Source organism: Glycine max, chromosome 14 (genome assembly GCF_000004515.6).
Source record: "Glycine max cultivar Williams 82 chromosome 14, Glycine_max_v4.0, whole genome shotgun sequence".
Lineage (NCBI taxonomy): Eukaryota > Viridiplantae > Streptophyta > Magnoliopsida > Fabales > Fabaceae > Glycine > Glycine max.
This window is the reverse complement of record NC_038250.2, coordinates 447,698-467,331: the sequence shown is the minus strand read 5'-3', so window position 1 is coordinate 467,331 and position 19,634 is coordinate 447,698. Positions and strand designations below refer to the sequence as shown.

General features: G+C 30.9%; 3 protein-coding genes across 4 annotated transcripts; all 3 read right to left on the bottom strand.

Annotated features, from left to right (window-relative positions):
• Positions 1–2,335: 2,335 nt before the first annotated feature.
• On the bottom strand, positions 2,336–4,102 carry CHR1 (chalcone reductase CHR1). Its single transcript, NM_001249044.2, has 3 exons — positions 3,730–4,102; positions 2,981–3,224; positions 2,336–2,890 (listed from the first exon to the last, which is right to left on the bottom strand). Exons 1-3 carry the CDS (start codon positions 4,050–4,052, stop codon positions 2,510–2,512), a joined length of 948 nt encoding a protein of 315 aa, NP_001235973.1. The 5' UTR covers positions 4,053–4,102; the 3' UTR covers positions 2,336–2,509.
• Positions 4,103–10,506: 6,404 nt separating this feature from the next.
• Positions 10,507–13,289, bottom strand: LOC100809731 (uncharacterized). 2 transcript variants are annotated; one of them, XM_041009181.1, is made up of 4 exons: positions 13,207–13,289; positions 12,628–12,782; positions 12,231–12,312; positions 10,507–11,663 (listed from the first exon to the last, which is right to left on the bottom strand). In XM_041009181.1, exons 1-4 carry the CDS (start codon positions 13,256–13,258, stop codon positions 11,653–11,655), a joined length of 300 nt encoding a protein of 99 aa, XP_040865115.1. In that variant the 5' UTR covers positions 13,259–13,289; the 3' UTR covers positions 10,507–11,652. The 2 variants fall into 2 exon arrangements, with proteins under 2 accessions (XP_040865115.1, XP_006595656.2); XM_006595593.4 differs by having other exon boundaries at positions 10,508–12,312.
• A 340-nt stretch (positions 13,290–13,629) lies between these two features.
• On the bottom strand, positions 13,630–15,241 carry LOC100793269 (ribonuclease E-like protein). Its single transcript, NM_001349728.1, has 2 exons — positions 15,151–15,241; positions 13,630–14,411 (listed from the first exon to the last, which is right to left on the bottom strand). Exons 1-2 carry the CDS (start codon positions 15,163–15,165, stop codon positions 13,881–13,883), a joined length of 546 nt encoding a protein of 181 aa, NP_001336657.1. The 5' UTR covers positions 15,166–15,241; the 3' UTR covers positions 13,630–13,880.
• Between the last annotated feature and the right edge of the window lie 4,393 nt (positions 15,242–19,634).

The following is a 19,634-nucleotide window of genomic DNA, read 5'->3' as shown; positions in this document are numbered from 1 at the left end:
GTGCAACACAGGTTGGAAAAACTAGTTCATATCATATGCCACGCATCATTAGTTTATTCCTTGTCTTTGGTTTCCAGTTTCTGTTCAAAATTGCATCTGAATTCTGCAGTCATTTCGAACTTTGAGACTGTCCAAGTTCATATCATATGCGAATCAATTCGTTTGAAGAGAGGGTTAATTCGTTTGAGACTGTCCAATAATAAATGGACAAGTTGTTAAAATGATAGCTCCTTGAAACACCATTTACTTCAAAATATATCTCTTGGCTTCGGTGGTGGTGTTGAGCCAATTTGTTCTCACGCAGAGACCACAGACAACGCAATAGGTGTCACGTGGAGAGGTAAGGTTAAGAATGATTAGGTGACTCCGGATATGGCGCCTACAAAACTGCGATATTTGGAGAACATGTAGAAAAGTCAAAGGGAAAGAGAATGGGATTTGGAGATCTATATTATATCTTGTCTTTCATTTTTATAAGTTAATTTTTTTATTTTTAGATGTATTAATTATTTTTTTATATTTTTATTTAATTATTTTTTTTCTAAATATTAATGAGAAGTAATTAACTGATAAAGAGATAGAAAAAGATAATTTTAAAATAATAATATAATTAATTAATATATTTAATATGATTAATTAAATTAACTATTTTTTTTAAGAAATGTAAATTAGATAAAATGATTTTATAATTAGAGATGAAGGGAATAACTTGTAGCTAACATACCATTAATTGTCTTTTTTGAATTTTTTGTATTGTTATTTTTGTTTTTATATTATATTTTTTATTGTAAATTTCTATTTTATGCATTTCGTTCATTTTTTTTATTTTTTATTTTTGTTTTCTATTCTTTTAGGAAAGAAAGAGATGAAGATGTCACAAAAAGAAAAATGAATGCTGAAAGATTTGAGTTATGTATTAAATGTTGAATGAAAAAATTCATCTAATTGTTTATATTATATGGACATATTAAATGGAAATTATTTTTACTTATTATCATGAAATGATAATTTTTAACCATATAATTATTCATAGATGATTGATATGAATTTTATAACTCAATTACTAATAACTATGATTATGTAGCTGGTGTTTATTATTTTCACGATAAGAAGCAGAGAACAGCTCTCAAACTTTTTCTCAGATGCAAGGAGGAAGCAAAGGAGCCACGGGAAGGAGGTTTTGGTGTGCCGCCACAAGCACCGCATGTTGCGAATCTCGTCGACAGCGGAGATGAGGATTCCGGCCAAGAAAGTGTGAAATTGTTTTCAAAAAAAAAAAAGCACGCTAAATTTGTGATTTCTGATAATTATATGCTTCTTTCCAAGTTAAAAGTGGTTCAAGAGATCCAATTCTCAAATTGTTTCAAAGTGGTACAATAAGCGCAGGAAATAATGGTTGTTATAGTAGCATGTTTCTGTAAGTTTTTATGCAGTGATCAGAGCCACTCTTGACCGCAATATTCCAAGTTGTTTGTTAATACTCAATCTCTTGAGAAAGGAAAGTTTGCAAGAACTATGCACAGAGATGAGGATTCCGGTGAAGCTGGGGAGAAAAGGAAGGTGAGAATGGATCTAGTGTGTAAAATGCATTGTATCAATATAAACCTGAAATGAATCTAACGATTACTAAATGTGGTCCATAATAGACTATCTAAAGGTGATCCAGAGTAGTCATGGAATTTTGTGGTAGCTAGAGAAAAAGAAACAAAGGCACGTGCGTGAGTACAAAACTCTATAAATATGTATGTGGAATTTACATGATTTTTATTTTTATAAATTGTCATTAATTTCTCTGGCTATCTCTTTCACTCGGCATTCTGTTTAATTTCACCAATTAAGAGAATGTATTAAAGAAAACATATAGCTTAATATGTTGAATGTAAAAAAAAAAAAAAAAAAAAACTTATATGGTGTAGCCGATTCTTAACAAACAAGATTGATTGAATTTTTTATTGATAAAACGACACTAGAAATAGTAGAGCTGATCAACCACTCCTTTAAATAATTGGTCATACCTTATCGCAAAATTTGAAGCCTGGGCCTTTACCATAGAAACTTGCAGCAAAGTGTATAGATTGTATAATTAGATTAATATAAATTTAACTTAATCTTAGTGTAAAATCATCTTTCAATATCATCCATTAGTAATTAAGATCAAATTGCAAATGGGTTAAACAATTAATTAATACACTGAAGTTAAAGTTAAATTGTTTTAATAATATTTAGGTTCAATTTTTTACGGAAATTATTTTTTATTAAATTTTACTTATTTTTTAATCGAATTTCAATTAATCAAGATTTTTTTTTCTTTTAATAAATAGAAGGACTAAGAGAAGAAAAAAAAATTGAACATAGTTTATTCATATCATGTGCCGCGCGTGCCTAGTTTATTGATTGTGAAATCTAAAATAAGAAGTGGCATGGCATGAATTATTTAAACGTAAAATGAAACAAGAGGTAAAAAGATGGATTATAAAAATAGAGTGGGAGCTGCATAGTAGTAAATAGTTTATATTTGATCATCCCAGAGATCAGCGAGTTGTGGTTTGGTGGGTCCGCTGATCAAACGGCTCTGGCTGATTTGACTTATTTTGTGATGATCTTGTTCAGTCAATGCCCAGTCAAAGATGTGCAGATTCTGGTTCATCCTCTCCTTATCGTAGCTCTTTGGCACAAATGTCACACCTTGTTCGTACAACCATCTCAGACTCACCTGGGCTATGGATTTCCCATGAGCCTCTGCAATCTCCTTCAGCACATCATTCTCCATCACTTCATTTGGGCCCCTGCTCGCACCTTTCCTCAGTGGAGAGAACGCAGTCACTATTATCCCATTTTCTTTGCAGAACTCTCTTAGCTTCTTCTGTTGCCATGCAAGGTTCATCTCCACCTGTAACAGTAGTAATTCTTCTTATCATCAACCATTCGCATAAACAAAACTAAATACAACACACAGAGAAAGAGAGAGAGAGAGGCTTACTTGATCGACCACGGGACGGATGGTAGCAACAGAGAGCAGATTCTGAAGCTTCTTGACAGAGAAGTTGCTGACTCCAATGGCTTTGGTGAGGCCAAGTTTCTGGCACTCTTCCATGGATTCCCACACACCCTTCACGTCAAAAGGCAAGAGATCTTCTACTTCAATTGGAAATGAGAACTTCCCTGGCTGAGAACTCAGGGGCCAGTGGATGAGATACAGGTCCAAGTACTCTAGTTGAAGAGTTCTGCACGACAAAAAGTTTATGTAAGTAAAAGCATTGATATATATATATATATATATATATATATATATATATATATATATATATATATATATATATATATATATATATATATATTTGAAGTAAAATGAATCAGACAGAGTTATAGCATATATAATTAAGTTATATATGTATATAAACTTTTACAAGAGAGCTTTTATAGAAGTCAGAATACACTTGTTTGAAAGTTGACAAAATTTTGAATGGAACTGATTTTTGAATTGATATAATATATGTTTGAATGTTTTTATTTTAAAATTAAATTAGGAGTAAAACTGAAATGAAAATTTTTGGATCGAACACAAATATTACTTAAAGTTGCTTAACTGAGAATTAGTATTGAATTTATTTTCTAATGGAAAGCTAAACATATAAAAACATATAAAACCATATTTAAAATCCATTTTGGATTGTGAATTAATTATCAAACTTAAAATCAAAGAAGTTTTAGTGTGAAAAAAATGCTCACTTAAGTGATTTGCGCAAAGCAGGAAGGACAAGATGAGGATGATTTTCGGTGACCCAAAGCTTGGAAGTGACAAAGAGGTCTTGGCGGGAGACGAGGCCAAGATGGATAGCTTCCTTGAGAGCTTCACCGAGAGCCTGTTCAGAGCCATAAGCAGCAGCAGTGTCGAAGTGTCTGTAACCCTGTTTCACGGCCTCAATGATAGCCTCCTTTGTGTCTTTCTTGCATGTGAAGTCAGGGGCAGATCCCATTCCAACCACTGGCATCCTCTGTTGGGCAGAGGAGTTTGGAAACACTATTGTGGGGATTTCAATAGCAGCAGCCATTCTAACTCTCAAAGGGTTGACAAGTATAGTGTAGTATTCCAATATTTGTTGATGGACATAACTGAAGGGCACCCCTTTTTATACTGCAACATTTCTTCATGTTTGGCCTTTGAAAAGTCAGCAATTGGAGGTAGGTGGGTTATACTGAGCTCTACCCACATCCATCATCTTCTTTTTTTTATATTATTCAATTCAAAGGAACTAACCAGGAAGCTTGGTCAGATGAGATCGAGATGGCCTATTAGATACTTTTGGACCATCCTTCTTGTTTTAATCATTTTCTGTAGGAGACACTTAAAATTATCATTCAAAGTTGAGCTGAGTTGTTCTCGCTAGTTATCATTCGATAAGGACAAATGAATACTTATAAAAAAAAACAACATTTGGGTACCTGAAATCAAATTTAGATATATATTTTTTTGTTTTGGGTCAGGAGCCACAAATTTTTCTTAGTTCCATTAGGTTAAAAATTTATCTCGTACAAACATACGAGTGTGTCATTGATCCAAAAATAATTTTACACACACAAGATAAATCAAACACAAATTCTATAGCTAAATAAATTATTCCAACACATATGAACTTAAACGAAATTTTTATTATGAGATATATAAGAATTTGTTTCTCACCTGATTAAATTTTATTGGCAAATTAATAATATTTAACTGCAAGTAGTGATTATTTGGAATTATAATAGTTTTCAATCATGTAATATTTTTCCCCCCTACAACACCTTGGTTGTTAAAACTCGCCGCTCAACAGATAATAATATAAACTTGAACCTTTGTCATCAAGTACGTACGTCAAGTCGTCAAGTGATCTGTGATCTTTTGTTGGGCGAATCTTACATGCTCATCTCTTCCAAGTGTTAATTGCATTTTAATAAAAAAAATTTAAAATTATTAATAATTAAAATATTTCTTATATCAGATTCAGAATTTAAATTATTCATTGTAAAGCTAAAGTATACTTCATATATAGTAGTACGGACGTATTTATTATAAAATTTAATAATTTATATATTTAAAATATTTTTTATTTATTGTAAAATTTGATTTATCAAAAATATATATCACCGATCCACATACTAAAAATATTCGTATTTGATTATTTTGAAAATAATTGGACTCTAGAGAAGCCTTTTCTACATAATTATGACTCTTTTTTTGCACTTTTCAAATTCGGATGGATGCCTATCATTTTTTTGCACTTGGACAGAAGGTTAACATCATGATAGCTGACCAAGATTAACTCCAATAATAACGGACGAGATAAAATAATAACTCCCTGAAATCTCGATTATTTAAGAGAAGTGTTAATCAGTGTTTTAAATATATTATTGATTAAAGAATTTAAAGTAAAAATATTTTTATTAAAAACAAAAAATTATGATGTCTAAAATCTTTTTTATATGATTTATATAATAAATAATTTATTTTTTTAGTGTCTTAATTAATGTCCTAAAAATACTTGTTAGTAACCCCCATCATTTAAAAAACTTTGTTGAAACTTCTTTTCAAGCTGTTGAAAAATTATCTTTTATTGAAATTAAAGCGTTCAATTTTTTGGGCTATGATTCATGTACAACTTTTTTTATCGTGGTCAATAATATTTCGTGGTTGTGAGCTAGCTCTTAGCCCATGCCTTTCAACAAAAAATGTGCACTGAACAGGTCAAGTGAGTGGCATCCATGTCAGAAGGAATCAAAACAAAACTCCAAGTCAAGTCCGATGGCGTATATCTATCACTCATGACTCATCTGTTAAAGAGGCAAAGACAACAGAGCCAAACTATACTATCAATTACTATTTGTGAGGATGAAATAATTACCAACCCTTCTCGTTGGTAGGTAATGTTTATTTATTTAAACCTTCAAATGTAATTACCAAAATTGTGGATCAACTCAGAATTGTTTTAATCTAATTAATGATCAGTTACGTTATATATATATTTAAAAGAGAATTTTATCACACATGATCATTTTATTCGATTTGAATAAAATCATCTCATGTAAAATTACTTTGATCCTATCTTTCATGTTAAATGCACAATAAAAAATTAGAGTTGTTCCTAATATATTTATCTTACATATAACTCATAAATCATAATACATCATTTCTAAAATAACATGTTTCAAATATCATTAACTAACTAAAGTCAAAATAAAAAAAAAATATGTAATAATTATAGCCCTGGTCAACTCACCATCATGATAATTGTTATCTTAAATAACATTGTGATGATAGTGGTCACATTTACTTTTCTCCTTTAGCCTTTTCTTACTACTTCACCCAACCAACTCATACATTTATAAATCAATTTATTTATTTACCTTTATTCTCTTCTTAATATTGTATTGTATATAAATTTCATTTTTATATGTATATTTATAAAAAAAAATACAGTATATTTCTATTTTTATACTTAATAGAGGTATTTAACTTTCAAATAAAAATAATTATTTAAATATATTAGGAAAAAAATATTTTGACATAATTATGAAATAAAATTAAAAATCACTTATTGTGTAAATAAAAATTAAAATTAGGATTTATATGTTATTTAAAAACTTAATATCAACATGCTAGTGCATAGATAATTTTATAAAATTTAATAAAATTCATTGAAGGTGATTTATTGTCAAAAACTGAATTCATTATGTTTTCAGAATATTTTTTTGTTATATATGTTATGTTTTATTAAAAAAAATTGTATTAATGTTATTTTAAAAAAAATCTATATGTTATTATAAATTTATAAAAAAAATAATTTTTCCCGATGTGATAATTAATTAATCTCAAAGACACGTACACTTGAATGTGCGCTTTAAGTCTATTTTATTAAAATAAAATATAAGTTGTCTAATATTTATCCAAATTAATATACTGTTCTAATAATTGAGTGAACACAAAAAAAAAAAAAAAACATACATTTCGGGTCAACAATCAACATATGCCTAAAATAAAAATTAAAAGCACATCCATGGTTTGAAAACATAAAGCTGTCTAAGACCTATGGACTTGCGTTTTACTGAGTCAGTGAACCCATTTAAAGTTCAGTGCATGCAGACATTTCGGGTCAAAATATACCCAACATAAAAATCAAAACCATATCCATGGTTGGAAAACATAAATCTGTCTAAAATCCAGAGACTTACCTTAAGTATATCTTTCACTTTCTTTGACAACTGATCATCATTAAACTTTCAGAGATACGATTTATTTAAATTGAGTAAATTATTTTAGAAAATAAAATAAATAATTTTGAGTTTAGTTTATTTAAAATGAGCAATTCATGTTCGAAGATAAAATAAGTAATTTTGGTAATTGGTGAGAAAATCAATAATTAATATTATATATACATGTATAACAAATTTTGCATGTGTTGAAACAATACTCATTAATTGGTAAAATTGTTTACTTTACTTTTCTTTATTTTAGAACAATCAAAATCGTAAATTTTATGGTTGTTTGGATAAGAAAATTTAAACGAGCAATTCAATGTAAGAGAGAATTTTATAATTAAAATATGTTGCCTGGATATTATATTTAAAAATTATTTAAAATTCTAGTAATTTGTGGAAGTATTTTAATTGCCTAAAATTGTAGAATTTCAAATTTAAAATTCTTCGTGCACATTTTTGTAGGAATATTCACGGGTTGAATTAATTTAGGTTTAGGGTGAGATTGAATACAAAATAATGATGCATATTTAATTGTGTTGCTTTGATTTGGGTTTTGAAACTTTTTTTTTTTTGTCAATCCTATTAAAGTTGGGAATGGTTTGACAAGTTTGTATCTCTAATTCAAGTTCGTATCTCTAATTCTTGATTATTTTATATAAATTTTTATACTCTTAATTTTCACAATTACAAAAAATATCGATTAATTATAATAGTTTATTGTTAAAATATTTAAATAGTAACAGAATGATAATTGTGTAATAATAAAATCACACAATTTGCTAAATATATGATTTAGATTTTAGACTTCCTTCGTTTAATTCTTAATATTTATTTGAATAAAAATATACTTAATATACAATAAATACTTTCAATTAAGGAAGAGAAAAGTCAAGAAATCTAACTTAGTGTGTGACATATTGTAAATCTAGTGATAATGTCTTTGATTCTCACAATTTTTTTTTTTAAAAAAAAAACTCACTAGTGCCTTATCCTGTTACCTCACAAATCTAGAGGAGTTTGGAAACACCATAGTAAGTATGGAAAAGTAATAAGTATTATTGTATTACTGTTAATGCAGTTGATGGAGGAACATACAACAACAACAACATTGCTTCATGTAATGTATTGTATTCAAATTCCAATTACAATTCCAACTATTTGGGCAGACCAACTTTGACTATGGAAATGGAGGATAGGTGGATTATGCGCAGCTCTACCCCGACCCATTATATTATTCTTTTAATAACGATACTTTATCATTTTAAATATTTATTTTTGTCTTTTTTCTTGTGATATCATAAATTTTTGTTGTATAAATATTTTTTCTCTAAGTGTTAAATAATATAAAATGGATATCCATGTCATATTTTTTTCTTTTTTTTATTGACTAAAGAAGCCTTTTCAACATTATTCTTTGACTCTTCTTCCTTTCTCTCTATCTTTTCTGACGGAGGGGGGATTTGTTTGCTTTTTTTTTTTTTAATCCCGAATGTTTATTGTCGCTTTTTTTAGTCACAGGCATGATTTGTCATTACGAAAATTTTGCTTCACACGTTTGCAAATATAATATTTTTGGCTTTTAGCTTTCAACAAAATACCATATTTTTGTTTTTTTATCTCTCTAAATAGTAGTTTGTTTTTTTTTTTATTAACAGGACATGATGATCATCGATCATGTAAGCAAATTTCGACCTACCATATATTCCACCAGGAAATAAAATAATTGATGACAAATTTTATAAAATAGTGGGTAGGCTGCATGATCATTTCAGGACGCGATTGTTGACTGCAATTATGTTAAAAGAATCAATTATATATATATAGTTGGCAATGCTTATTTGTCACATTCAATTTTCAAATCAACTCTTTAAAAATGCATTTGAAGGACTGGAAAGTCAGCTGACTCTTTGACTTGTTTACTTTTTCTAAACTATATTCCTATAGCTCGCCTATTTAGACTTTTGTTGTTGTTGTATAGCTCTCCATCCATTGAGATAAACTAACAGAGAAATTAGTTCATGTACTCGTTATACTACTATTATTTAATTAAAGTTAATTTATATGATAAAGTTGATAATGTTTATAATAATTATTTTAATATTATACTTACTATAATTTTTAATTGATTGTCAGTGTAAAAATATTAGACACTAATTATACATAAAAATTAAACTCAAATTGAAAACAATTCTCATAAATCTTCTCACCTCTAGCAATGGAAATCGAGGATATTGACTATAAGTTTTCCTCTTTCTTGAGTGATTTGGCCGGGGTTCAAAGAGAAATCACTTTGCTTGTACTCTTAGAATTTGGTACTTGAATATCTCACGGATTACCTTATAATTAACTAATATATTTTACTAGAATACCTTAGAACTAAGGTGCAATATAATTTAGATTTTTTTTACAGAAAAAATGATCTACTTGATTAGGTACTTATAGTTAAGACTCTTTTTTAAAAATATATATATATATTGAATATATGATGCATCAATATCATAATGATTTATTCCAAAAAATCTAATTGAATCATTTTAAAAAATCACATGACATAATTGAATCTTTTAATAATAAAGGGCCAAATTGAAAGAAAGAAATTGACCAAGAAAAGTAATTAAACCAATTTCAAAATCCATTTCTCACTTTTGTCTCAACGGTCTCTATAACTCTGCCATTTTTATCAACATAAGTTACCCATCAATACTTTATCGGTGACACAATACAAATCTGAACTAAGCGTTTGCATATTATGTTACGGTCCATCTCATATATTAGGCCCAAGAGGATCATTTCAGTAGCTAAGAAAAGAAATGAAACGATTATGATGTTTACAAATAGACCCTTTTGGTTGTTAGAATAAATATCTTAGGTAGATTCTAGAATGTTATTGTTAGAATTCTGTTAGCAATTGCAGGTGCTCTGCTTGTATTATACCCCGGTAATTCCATTGAGTGAAGAAGGAAGAATCAGAAATGCTATTTTTACCTCTTTTAGTAATAGAATGATAGCAGTAGAAGTAGAGTATATTCCTTCACCTATCATGTTACCTATACATTTGCATAAATAGTTTGACTAAGCGTTTTTTCAATAAAATCTTATCACGTGAAGATTTATACTATAAATTTACTCTTGAAACTTATTGGAATAAACTTGAACAAAAAACTTATTGATAAATTGCACCTATGAGTTCATTGAATAAGCTAAAAAGAGCATGAGTTGTAAATTATTTTACATAAGTTCAAATAAACTCCCTATAGTATTTAACATGATTCAAGATACGAACAGCACATTGTTTTGCCGATTATTAATATTTACTCAGAGATCTCAAACATTCTATTAATCAGCTATTCATATATAGCTACGTAGTATACAAGAACAAATAGACATTCAGAGGCTATACAATACAAGTAAAGAAAAGAACGTTACAGAAGGGTAAAGTAAATAGCACAAGTTTTTTCTCGTAATGAGATTGATTGATTTCTTCAGAGCCCCATGAAGGCGATGTTTAGCCAGTTCCAGTTCCCATCCAAGTGAAGCAATGAAGGTGCTCAAAAAATGCCGAAAGCATGATACAATATAAAGTAATTCAATAACGACAATGGATTCCCTCTAACTACCAATGTTTCTCAGACGTTTCAGCACATCTTTTTCACCAGTGAGTTGCCAAACCAAAGCTTTGAATTAACCAGAAAAATTCAAACTTCATGGTAAAATAAAACGAAACCAATATAGTAAAGAATACTGAAGCCATATATACTTATATGATAGAATTTCTAAATCTAAGTTCCCCTATGCGATTAACACAATTTCAGTGCAACGACACATTAGAGCAGATTGAATCATTATCCTAGATATCAATAATTCATGATGTTCCAATTATGTATTCGATCAAGTACTAAAGTAGTAACATACACAAACATATAGGGAAGCTACTAATTCTTTAATATGCAACATAAGGTCTGAAATAAATTCTTACTATTGGTATAATCATGACAATCATGAAGGCCAATCCTCAAATTTGTTTCCCATTCTTTGTTGAATTCCCTTGCTATTTCCACAGCATCCGCCTCTGCCTTTGAATATCCAACAAGCCAACATTTGTTTCTTGGCAGAACAGTCCCTAGGAATATAAACAGAGGTCGTGATTTGATTAAGGTAAAAGTAAAAACATTTATGGAAAGAAAATTCAATCGGAAAATTCAAAAGCTGCACAAATAAATCAGTCCAAAATGGTCAAACTTGTTGTCTCAAAAGGTTGACTTTATAATGTCATGTCAGAAGAACTAAATGCCCCAAGAATCAAATTCATGATGCTGAAGCTCCCACTCATCCAATATTGCAGCACAGAAATTTTTTTCTTCTTCCATATCATGAGAACAGACTGCATCACATACTTCCACTGATGATAACAGAGGCCTAGAAGGAAACTACACAAATAACAAAAAAGCTCATATGATGAAGCAAATTATTGCAACATCCACAGAGAACATAAAGACATTCACATTGCGATTTGTGATATAGTTTATGTCCATCTGCAATCACAATCTTGTATAACATCATTGACAGGCAATGGCATAATTGCTATTTCCATACAGTGTGTAAACATATAAACCATGTTTTTGTATTAGCATTTAGCATGAAACGAGAAGACATATAACATTATATCAAAGTCAAATGTAAGTTGGAGCAAGTATGTGTCACCTATTCTGAAGAGCAACAACCAATAAAAGCATGAATGCTTCTTGTGAGGTTGTGTGTCCATGTTTATATGTTTTAAGGGTATAAGGCTGTATGTATTTGTGGCATGTGAAAGACGACAACAACATTATTATACTGCCTGTGGTAAACAAATATTCAGTAGCTTTTATTTCAAGATTTTGTATACGATAGCAGTTTACACTTGATCATGCATGCACAATCTCGGTAATTAATACATTCAGAAGAAGTTAACTTTCTGGAAACGCGAGACTAGTAATCTCGGTAATTGATCTCACCCGGCACTGCTCTACCATTTAGAGCCGCTAGTGCCACATATATATCTTCAGGATCTTTTGGTTGAAAATCAAAACCCAGAACCTGAAAAAAACATTGTCATTGTGATTAGGTTAGAACTCAACCTTGAAAATAGACAGGGAAACATAAGAAGAACTAAGTCGCAGTCATAAGTCATATGAAATTACAGAAACAAAAAAAGTCCAACTTTACTATTCCTAATAAGCAGTAAATTTAATTACACAAATTACAAAAGATTGGTTGAATTGAATTTTGAGGAAAGTGAGACTTTACACAGACCAAGAACTATATTGAACTTATCCATGAATTGAAGGGGTAATTCAATTACAAGTACTAGTAAGTACAAATAAATATAAGAGAGGATCCATAGAAATTTACCTGAGAAGGTGAAGAGGGTTTGATGATGACCATGAAATGCTGGAAATCCCAGAAATTGAGGGAGTAAGCAGCAGACATAAGCAACTGGGGTGGTCTCTTTGTAGCCCTTAGAGGCATTGCTGCCGCATACACTTCATCTCTTCCTCTTATCATTGCTGAGTTCCAAAACAACGATACCATTTTTCTCTCACAAAGCCAAATTCTATATAGATTAAAGACGCACACAACACAGCACAGCACTCAACTCAACTCAACTCTATCCGCTTCAGCTTTTGTATGACAGAGACAGACAACTGGCTCAAATTGCATGTTCATATATATGGGGAAGAACATATCCAATATTCAAATTTTGCTCTAAGGTTACAAACATGCTTTTAAATAAGTTAATACTAAATGTGTTTGAGTAGTAAGTTAGAGTGAAGAAGCCTCATACTATTTTTACTATTTATTTAAGCGTACAATGATAACAATAAAATTTAAATCTCTAACATATTATGTGAATTATTCAAACTCTTCATTATTAGACGGATTCATATTAGATAAAAATAAATTAAGCATATATATGTGAGAAGGACTTACATGTCTTGATCTTACATTGAATGCCGTGTGAAGGTACATATGTTTCCCTCATGTCATAATAATTGATGGAGATCTATTTGGACTTTGCAGCCTGATTTATTCTTATCCCTAAGTGGCAGTCGCTAAGTAGTAGTTGTTACCTCTACTTTTAATCTCGCATTTATGCATTCCATTACTACTATGAAAGAGAAATTGACTGGAAAGTAATTTAAAGCGCCAGTACAACAGATCTATATCCAGTTTTATGGTAAAACTCGCAAACCAGTATTAGATGCACCTCATTACTATTGGATGTATCTTCTTAACCTGATTCATATATCTATATGGAACACAAAGTTACTAAGGGACGTGAACAAATCATATAAATAATCTACATATTTATTTGAACAAAGAAAGTTACCCTACATGCAGAATCACACAATAAGGACCATAATATACTTCTATTCATTGGATCAGAGCTCACAGTACATAAACAGATCGAAAGAGTACATGCCATGTGGTCCTTGTACTGATGGTTGGCATTCGTAAACTTAAGTGGGTCATCACTCATTCCTAGCTAGACATTTTATTAGATCACTAAACAAAGAAAAGAAAAAACATGGAGCAACAAGACATTATGGCATGATGCAACTAAAACAGTCACATAAACTGCACATTTCCCCTCTTCACTTTCTTTACTCAGTCTTCTCAGTTGGAGCCTCTGTGTCTGTGACTGTGACCTCCTCGCTCTTCTCAGCTTCTGCTTCTGCTTCTGCAATCACTTCCTCATCTTTCTTTTCAGCTGGCCCTTCTTTCTCCTCCTCGCTTTTCTCTGCCGGGGCTTCTGTGTTAGCCTCTTCCTTAGCTTCAGCCTCAGTTTCTTTCTGTGTTTCTGTCACTGCTTCTGCAGCTTCTGGTGTCTTAACCTCAGTAGGATCATCATTTTCTTTTGTTTCCTCAGGAGCTTCTTGCTTCAAAGTTTCCTCTTCTGTCTTCTCAACTGTTGGCTCTTCTGTGACAGTTCCAGACACAACTTCAACCGAGGGCTTGTCTTCTGAAGCTGCAGGTTGTGGGGCCTCAGTACTTTCCTCCTTTGTTTGCTCAGTGACGACATTTTCTGGTGTTGGTGTTGGAGTCTCAACAACTTCTTCTGTGTTCTTCTTCTCATCAGCCTTCAATGATGCCTCTTTTGTGTCCTCTGGGAGGGAAACCTTTGCTGACACAACCTACAATTTCGTATTCCAACAGACAAAGACATATTCGGATGAAAATTCATATTTTGTTTATTAGAATTCCAACTAGAACTCTGCTGAGATAAAAACTTAATAAGGTGGTGGACATGCGGTTTAATTTAAACACTTCTTACTCTTCTTTACTTTGTAACTATTGGTTAATGTATCACTTCTCATAGTTGTAGCAATATATATTATATAAGGATAAAATTTCAAAGCTGTCAGATTAATATAGATTTAATACGTCTTTTAATACTCGAACAAATATGACTGATGGAAAAGGCATATAATTCGTGTGGCTTCTGTGTCTGATGACAAACTAATTGAAATTTGCATTCAGCTACTTTGTACTTTTCTATACAATTTTCTGAGGAAAACAAGTATACGAACTCTTTTTGACAAAGCTATATATATATTGATAAGATGCCAAGTGCCTGCTGTCATTTTACTGAATTTAATTAATTAGGTGACAAGAATTTCAGGAAAAAAAATGACAGTTGGAGTATTGAAGCTAAAGAAATGAATAACTTCCTGTCTAAGATAACAGAGAAGCAAGGGTATGATGATAAAAAAAAATTAAAAAAAAAACGAAGCAAGGATATGGTTGAGATCAAACTGAAAATAAAAGAAATTGATTCCAAATTAAAATTAACATAAGGGAATTTATTTGCGGGTTCTGAACTGAGCAACCATGTGAGTTAGAGTAGAGTAGCAAGTATTTTAGTAGAGTTACCTCAACAGTGGCCATTGGAATACCAAAGAAAATGTAACTGATTGAAAAGAAGCAGAGTTGAGAGTGATATAGAAAACTAAAAGCTTTAGATGAAAGGAAATGAGCATTAAGAGTGGTTTATATAGAGGTAAAGGCCTCAAGTTGATCAAAGAAACGGAGAGGTGGGGACACTTCAAGAATCTTGGGATTTGACGCATCCTTCACTGAATGTTAATAAGCTTGTTTGGCAATAATGGTGACAAAGGCTTAGAGATGAGGTTATATTATTATTTTATAATGGTTATTTCAGATCTCCTCTACTGGGAGGCTGAACAATGGAGCACGATTTTTCATTGAGATCGTCATTCTTTTGGTTCTAACATTCTGTGCTTTGTGCAGTCGGATTTACAGGGGGATTTACCAAATTCAATGCATGGTTATTCAATCATGATTTACTGGTAAAATAATAAAAACTGCAATGTGCTTAAAACAAAAAACAAACGGTTCTTTTAGCTAATTTAACAGTAAATAATACTGTAGTACATTTCTTATGTACAACTCAAATTCATCTTTGAGAAATTTAACGGCAGGATACTCAAATTATAAGTGTACCTACGTTGGGTAGATAGGTAATTTTCTTCTTGTGTAAGTCTCCTGGATGATCTCCTTTCTTCTTCAAATAATGTTCGACAATCCAAAGGATAGAATACCTACAACAGACACTTTAACGCTCAAGTAAAATCTTGATCGATAGCAATAAATATGGATTATAAATAAGAATGAATAGTAATTTTACCTTAATATTTGCGTAATTATTTATACACACTTTAGTGGAGCTTGAACCTATGTACCATTTCTCAAGATGACCTTTTTAGCTAACGTATCTCTAATTATCATTAGGGAGCTGAATTCTCCACTAATGCTTGTTTATTAGCTAATTTAGATAGTCTTACCTTTAAATAAGCAATCATAAGTGAGGTGAGAGTGTTTGGTATTCAGTCATGCCAAATACTCGTACATTATCGTACACCTGGTACTAGCATGAACATAACAATCTTTGAAGAATATGAGAACAATAGTGTCCGAATATTCAATATGATTGAATACCTAACACTTCTAGAGAGTATACTTCAATGTACTAAAGGTTTTACTAAAGATATTTTTGGACATACGACTAGGCCAAATGCCTATTCGATTGATAACAATTATTATAAGGGTGACAAGATGATAACATGAATAAATATCTTTAAAAATTTACTAAGAAAGATTAATGACAGAAAAAATGGTTACCAAAATAGTACAAATCATGTATAGAAAGATTTGATTGGAGGTGAATTCTAGGGTGCGAAAGTGAAACTTCTTTCGCACCCTACCCTATGTAAGTTTACAAAAAAAGGTAGCAGTCATTTGAGTCCATCCAATTTAATAATAAAAAAATTGAATGGACCAGATTTGATGATGACAACCGAATTGAGAGGTCGCTCCTACGGTCACTATTCTTCCCTCCCCCCTCCTTCCTCCCTCCCCCTCTACCCGTGGTGATGTCGAAGAGACAAGATCTCCGGCGACAGCAGTTTTGGTTGTGGTGGCGGAGGATCCCGCCAGGAGAATCGCGATTTTTGCCATAACTTGCGTGTCGTGGTTCTGGAAGGGCTTTTCTTCGTTTTTCGTGTCGGCCTTGTGCTAGTTGGAGAAACAAGAGGCCCTTACGGTTACGATGAAAGAAAACAATTCCAAGGTGCCCAAGTTCTTCAACGCGTTTGAGTTTATTTCGTCCATGTCTTTCGGGTTTGACCTCTTGGGGATGTTCGAGAGCAAGAGCAAAAATAGTTTTTTGGTACGAATATTATGACGCTTTTGATTTCACCAGTCTATGAATATGATCGTACATAATAAATATAGGTGAAAGTTACAACTAAGAAACTATTTTTTACTAGTGTTTAAAAAATACTATTTCAAGTGATAGCTCAATAAACGCTAAAAATTACTAAAAAAATATTAAAAAATTTATTTACCAATCAATTAAATAATATTTTTAATCAATAAAAACAAATAGAAGTTAATTAAAATATTTTCTCTAGCATAATCATTATTAGCTATGAAAATTAAATTTACGTATGTAAGATGGGAGTATTAGGTTATTATGTGTATCTTCTCCCGGCAATCCTCTCTCGTTCCATCTCGTCTTTCTATTTCTCTATTTTCTATGTACTTTTTTTCATTTTTTTTCCTCTCTTCATTCTTTGTGCGCTTCTAATTTTATTTTTTGTGCTGGAGAGACAATAGGGGCAAGAGAGGATCCAATTTCATTATGTTAGGGTCGATCCTTAGCCTAAGTCAATGGAGTGATGACCTTGTATTCAAAATTGAGAGGTTTAAAATAATATATATATATATATATATATATATATATATATATATTTATAATCATGCAATATTTTTTCTAATATTATTTTGTTATTTTTATGAATAAATTAAATCACTATCTCGTGTTATGTCTTCTTTTCTATATCTAAACTAAAATAGACATGCAATTATAAAGTATTACTCACTTGATTACTGATTTTTTTTCTTTCTAATGTATGACATTCACAACTTCATATAAAATGATTTTATATCTAATTGTCACATATATGTAGTGGAAATATAATAATGCGTAGACTTAAATGTTTATTTTTTGAACAAGATAAAAATTACAAAACAAAACTTAAATTTTGAATTTTATATTAAAGTAATTGACGTGCATATTTTAGTTTTAGAGATTTTTTTTTTAAAAAAAATTACTTTCAAGAATTAATATTGTAGTTTGAACCCTGAAATCTGTTCTAATCCCGAAAACTCTCTTACTCGCCTCACCTAAACTTTTGTAAAAAGAAAAAGAATTGAAACGATATTTAACCCTTTAAAAAATTTGCATGAGATGAATTTTTTACACATTTCCTCAAACAACAAAATTAGACATGAACAAAATTAGATTTAAACATTTTATCTCTTTTAGGCTATGTTTGGTTTGTCAGTGCAGAACTCCAAACTCACAATAAGCTCATTTTGGTGACTTGTTTAGTTACTCTCAAAATATGTTTATACCATGAAAATTTTGTTCAAAAACTAATTTTTTAAAAAATAAAACTTGAATTGCTTTTTTAACTCAAACCTATACTTACAAACCTGACTCCAAACCTGCTCTACTTTTTGGGGGACAGAAACAGAATAAACCAAAATTATTCCTGGTCTGCATCTTGTTACGCCTACTTGTCTACTGCACATTTTTTATCTGGTTGAAATACGAGCGGTTGAATAAGTCTTTACTCAACAGCTGAGAAGAAAAGAAACGGTGATGAACCGTCAAATTTTTGGATATACATGCAGAAATATTACGAGACAGACATGAGAAGCTCGAAAATCCACCTTCGTATTCAATGAATGTCCCAAATTCACAGTGTATTAATCCTTATTGATGCTGATATGACAAAGTTTTATACAAGTACATTATTTTGTATGAGTTTCGTAGCACTTACATACACACTCACTGCTAAATAGTTATAAGTATGTTATATATACACAACCAGAAACAATACAAATAGATATAAATAAACGTAAATAACAATAACATGCATGTTAGCTTTCGAGTTTGGGAAGTCTTAAATTATAGTCATAATTTGAATAAAAACTTATCTTTAATTCAAATCACGATTCTAGGTTTTCAATCTGAAAATAACTACGACTTACCGGATATTTATTATAAATAATTATGATATATATATATATATATATATAAATTGTAAATATTCTAGCATCGCTGTAAAGTGTAAACTGTAAATTTATTGGTTAGCAATAATTTTATATTTTTATTTTTGGGTTTGCAGTGGAATGAAATCTTTCATCGATCCCAAACAAACAAATAAATTAATGAAGAAGAGACCGTACGGTAGCTGGCACCATAACTATCTATCTGGGCCTTGGTCAGCTTGTGGTCCATTGGATCAAAGTGGGCCCTGCAAGGAGATTCATATATGGGCCCATCAGATCACACCGACCACGTAGTAGTCGTTTTGTGGCTGCTTTCTCTTTTTGATGCTGATGTGATTATGAGAATGAGACTATAATGGCAAAATCAAAATAGATGAATAATCATGCCACCATTGAAATGTTGTGTGTGCTAATTGCCAACGGGAAAAGTTTTGTCACACACTACTATTTATTCTCAACAATAAATAAATGTCAAACTAGCTATACGATTGTGATGACGGGAATAGAGTGTGTCTCTCTGCTCCCCATTCTCATTTATCTTCATTTGTTTCTTCAATTCCATAAAACCAAACAATCAACATATAAAAATGAGAACTATCCGAACTTTATTAAATTGAAACTTTTTATTTACATTTATGTCCTAAATTCGAGATCTTAAGCATAAAAATCGTAACCCACAACACAGAATTGTCGATCCTACTGCAGAGGATTTGTTTGCCTCCAACTCCAAAATAGAATGATGAGGCCTAAGAATA

Excerpts from the sequence above, each read along its gene's own strand:
- CHR1 (NM_001249044.2), bottom strand. The coding sequence starts at position 4,052 with ATGGCTGCTGCTATTGAAATCCCCACAATAGTGTTTCCAAACTCCTCT. Across the intron at positions 3,225-3,729 it reads GCTTTGCGCAAATCACTTAA|AACTCTTCAACTAGAGTACT; the intron begins GTGAGCATTTTT and ends TTTGTCGTGCAG. Across the intron at positions 2,891-2,980 it reads TCCGTCCCGTGGTCGATCAA|GTGGAGATGAACCTTGCATG; the intron begins GTAAGCCTCTCT and ends CTACTGTTACAG.
- LOC100809731 (XM_006595593.4), bottom strand. The coding sequence starts at position 13,258 with ATGAGGGAAACATATGTACCTTCACACGGCATTCAATGTAAGATCAAG. Across the intron at positions 12,783-13,206 it reads TCAATGTAAGATCAAGACAT|CAATGATAAGAGGAAGAGAT; the intron begins GTAAGTCCTTCT and ends TTTGGAACTCAG. Across the intron at positions 12,313-12,627 it reads AACCCTCTTCACCTTCTCAG|GTTCTGGGTTTTGATTTTCA; the intron begins GTAAATTTCTAT and ends TGTTTTTTTCAG.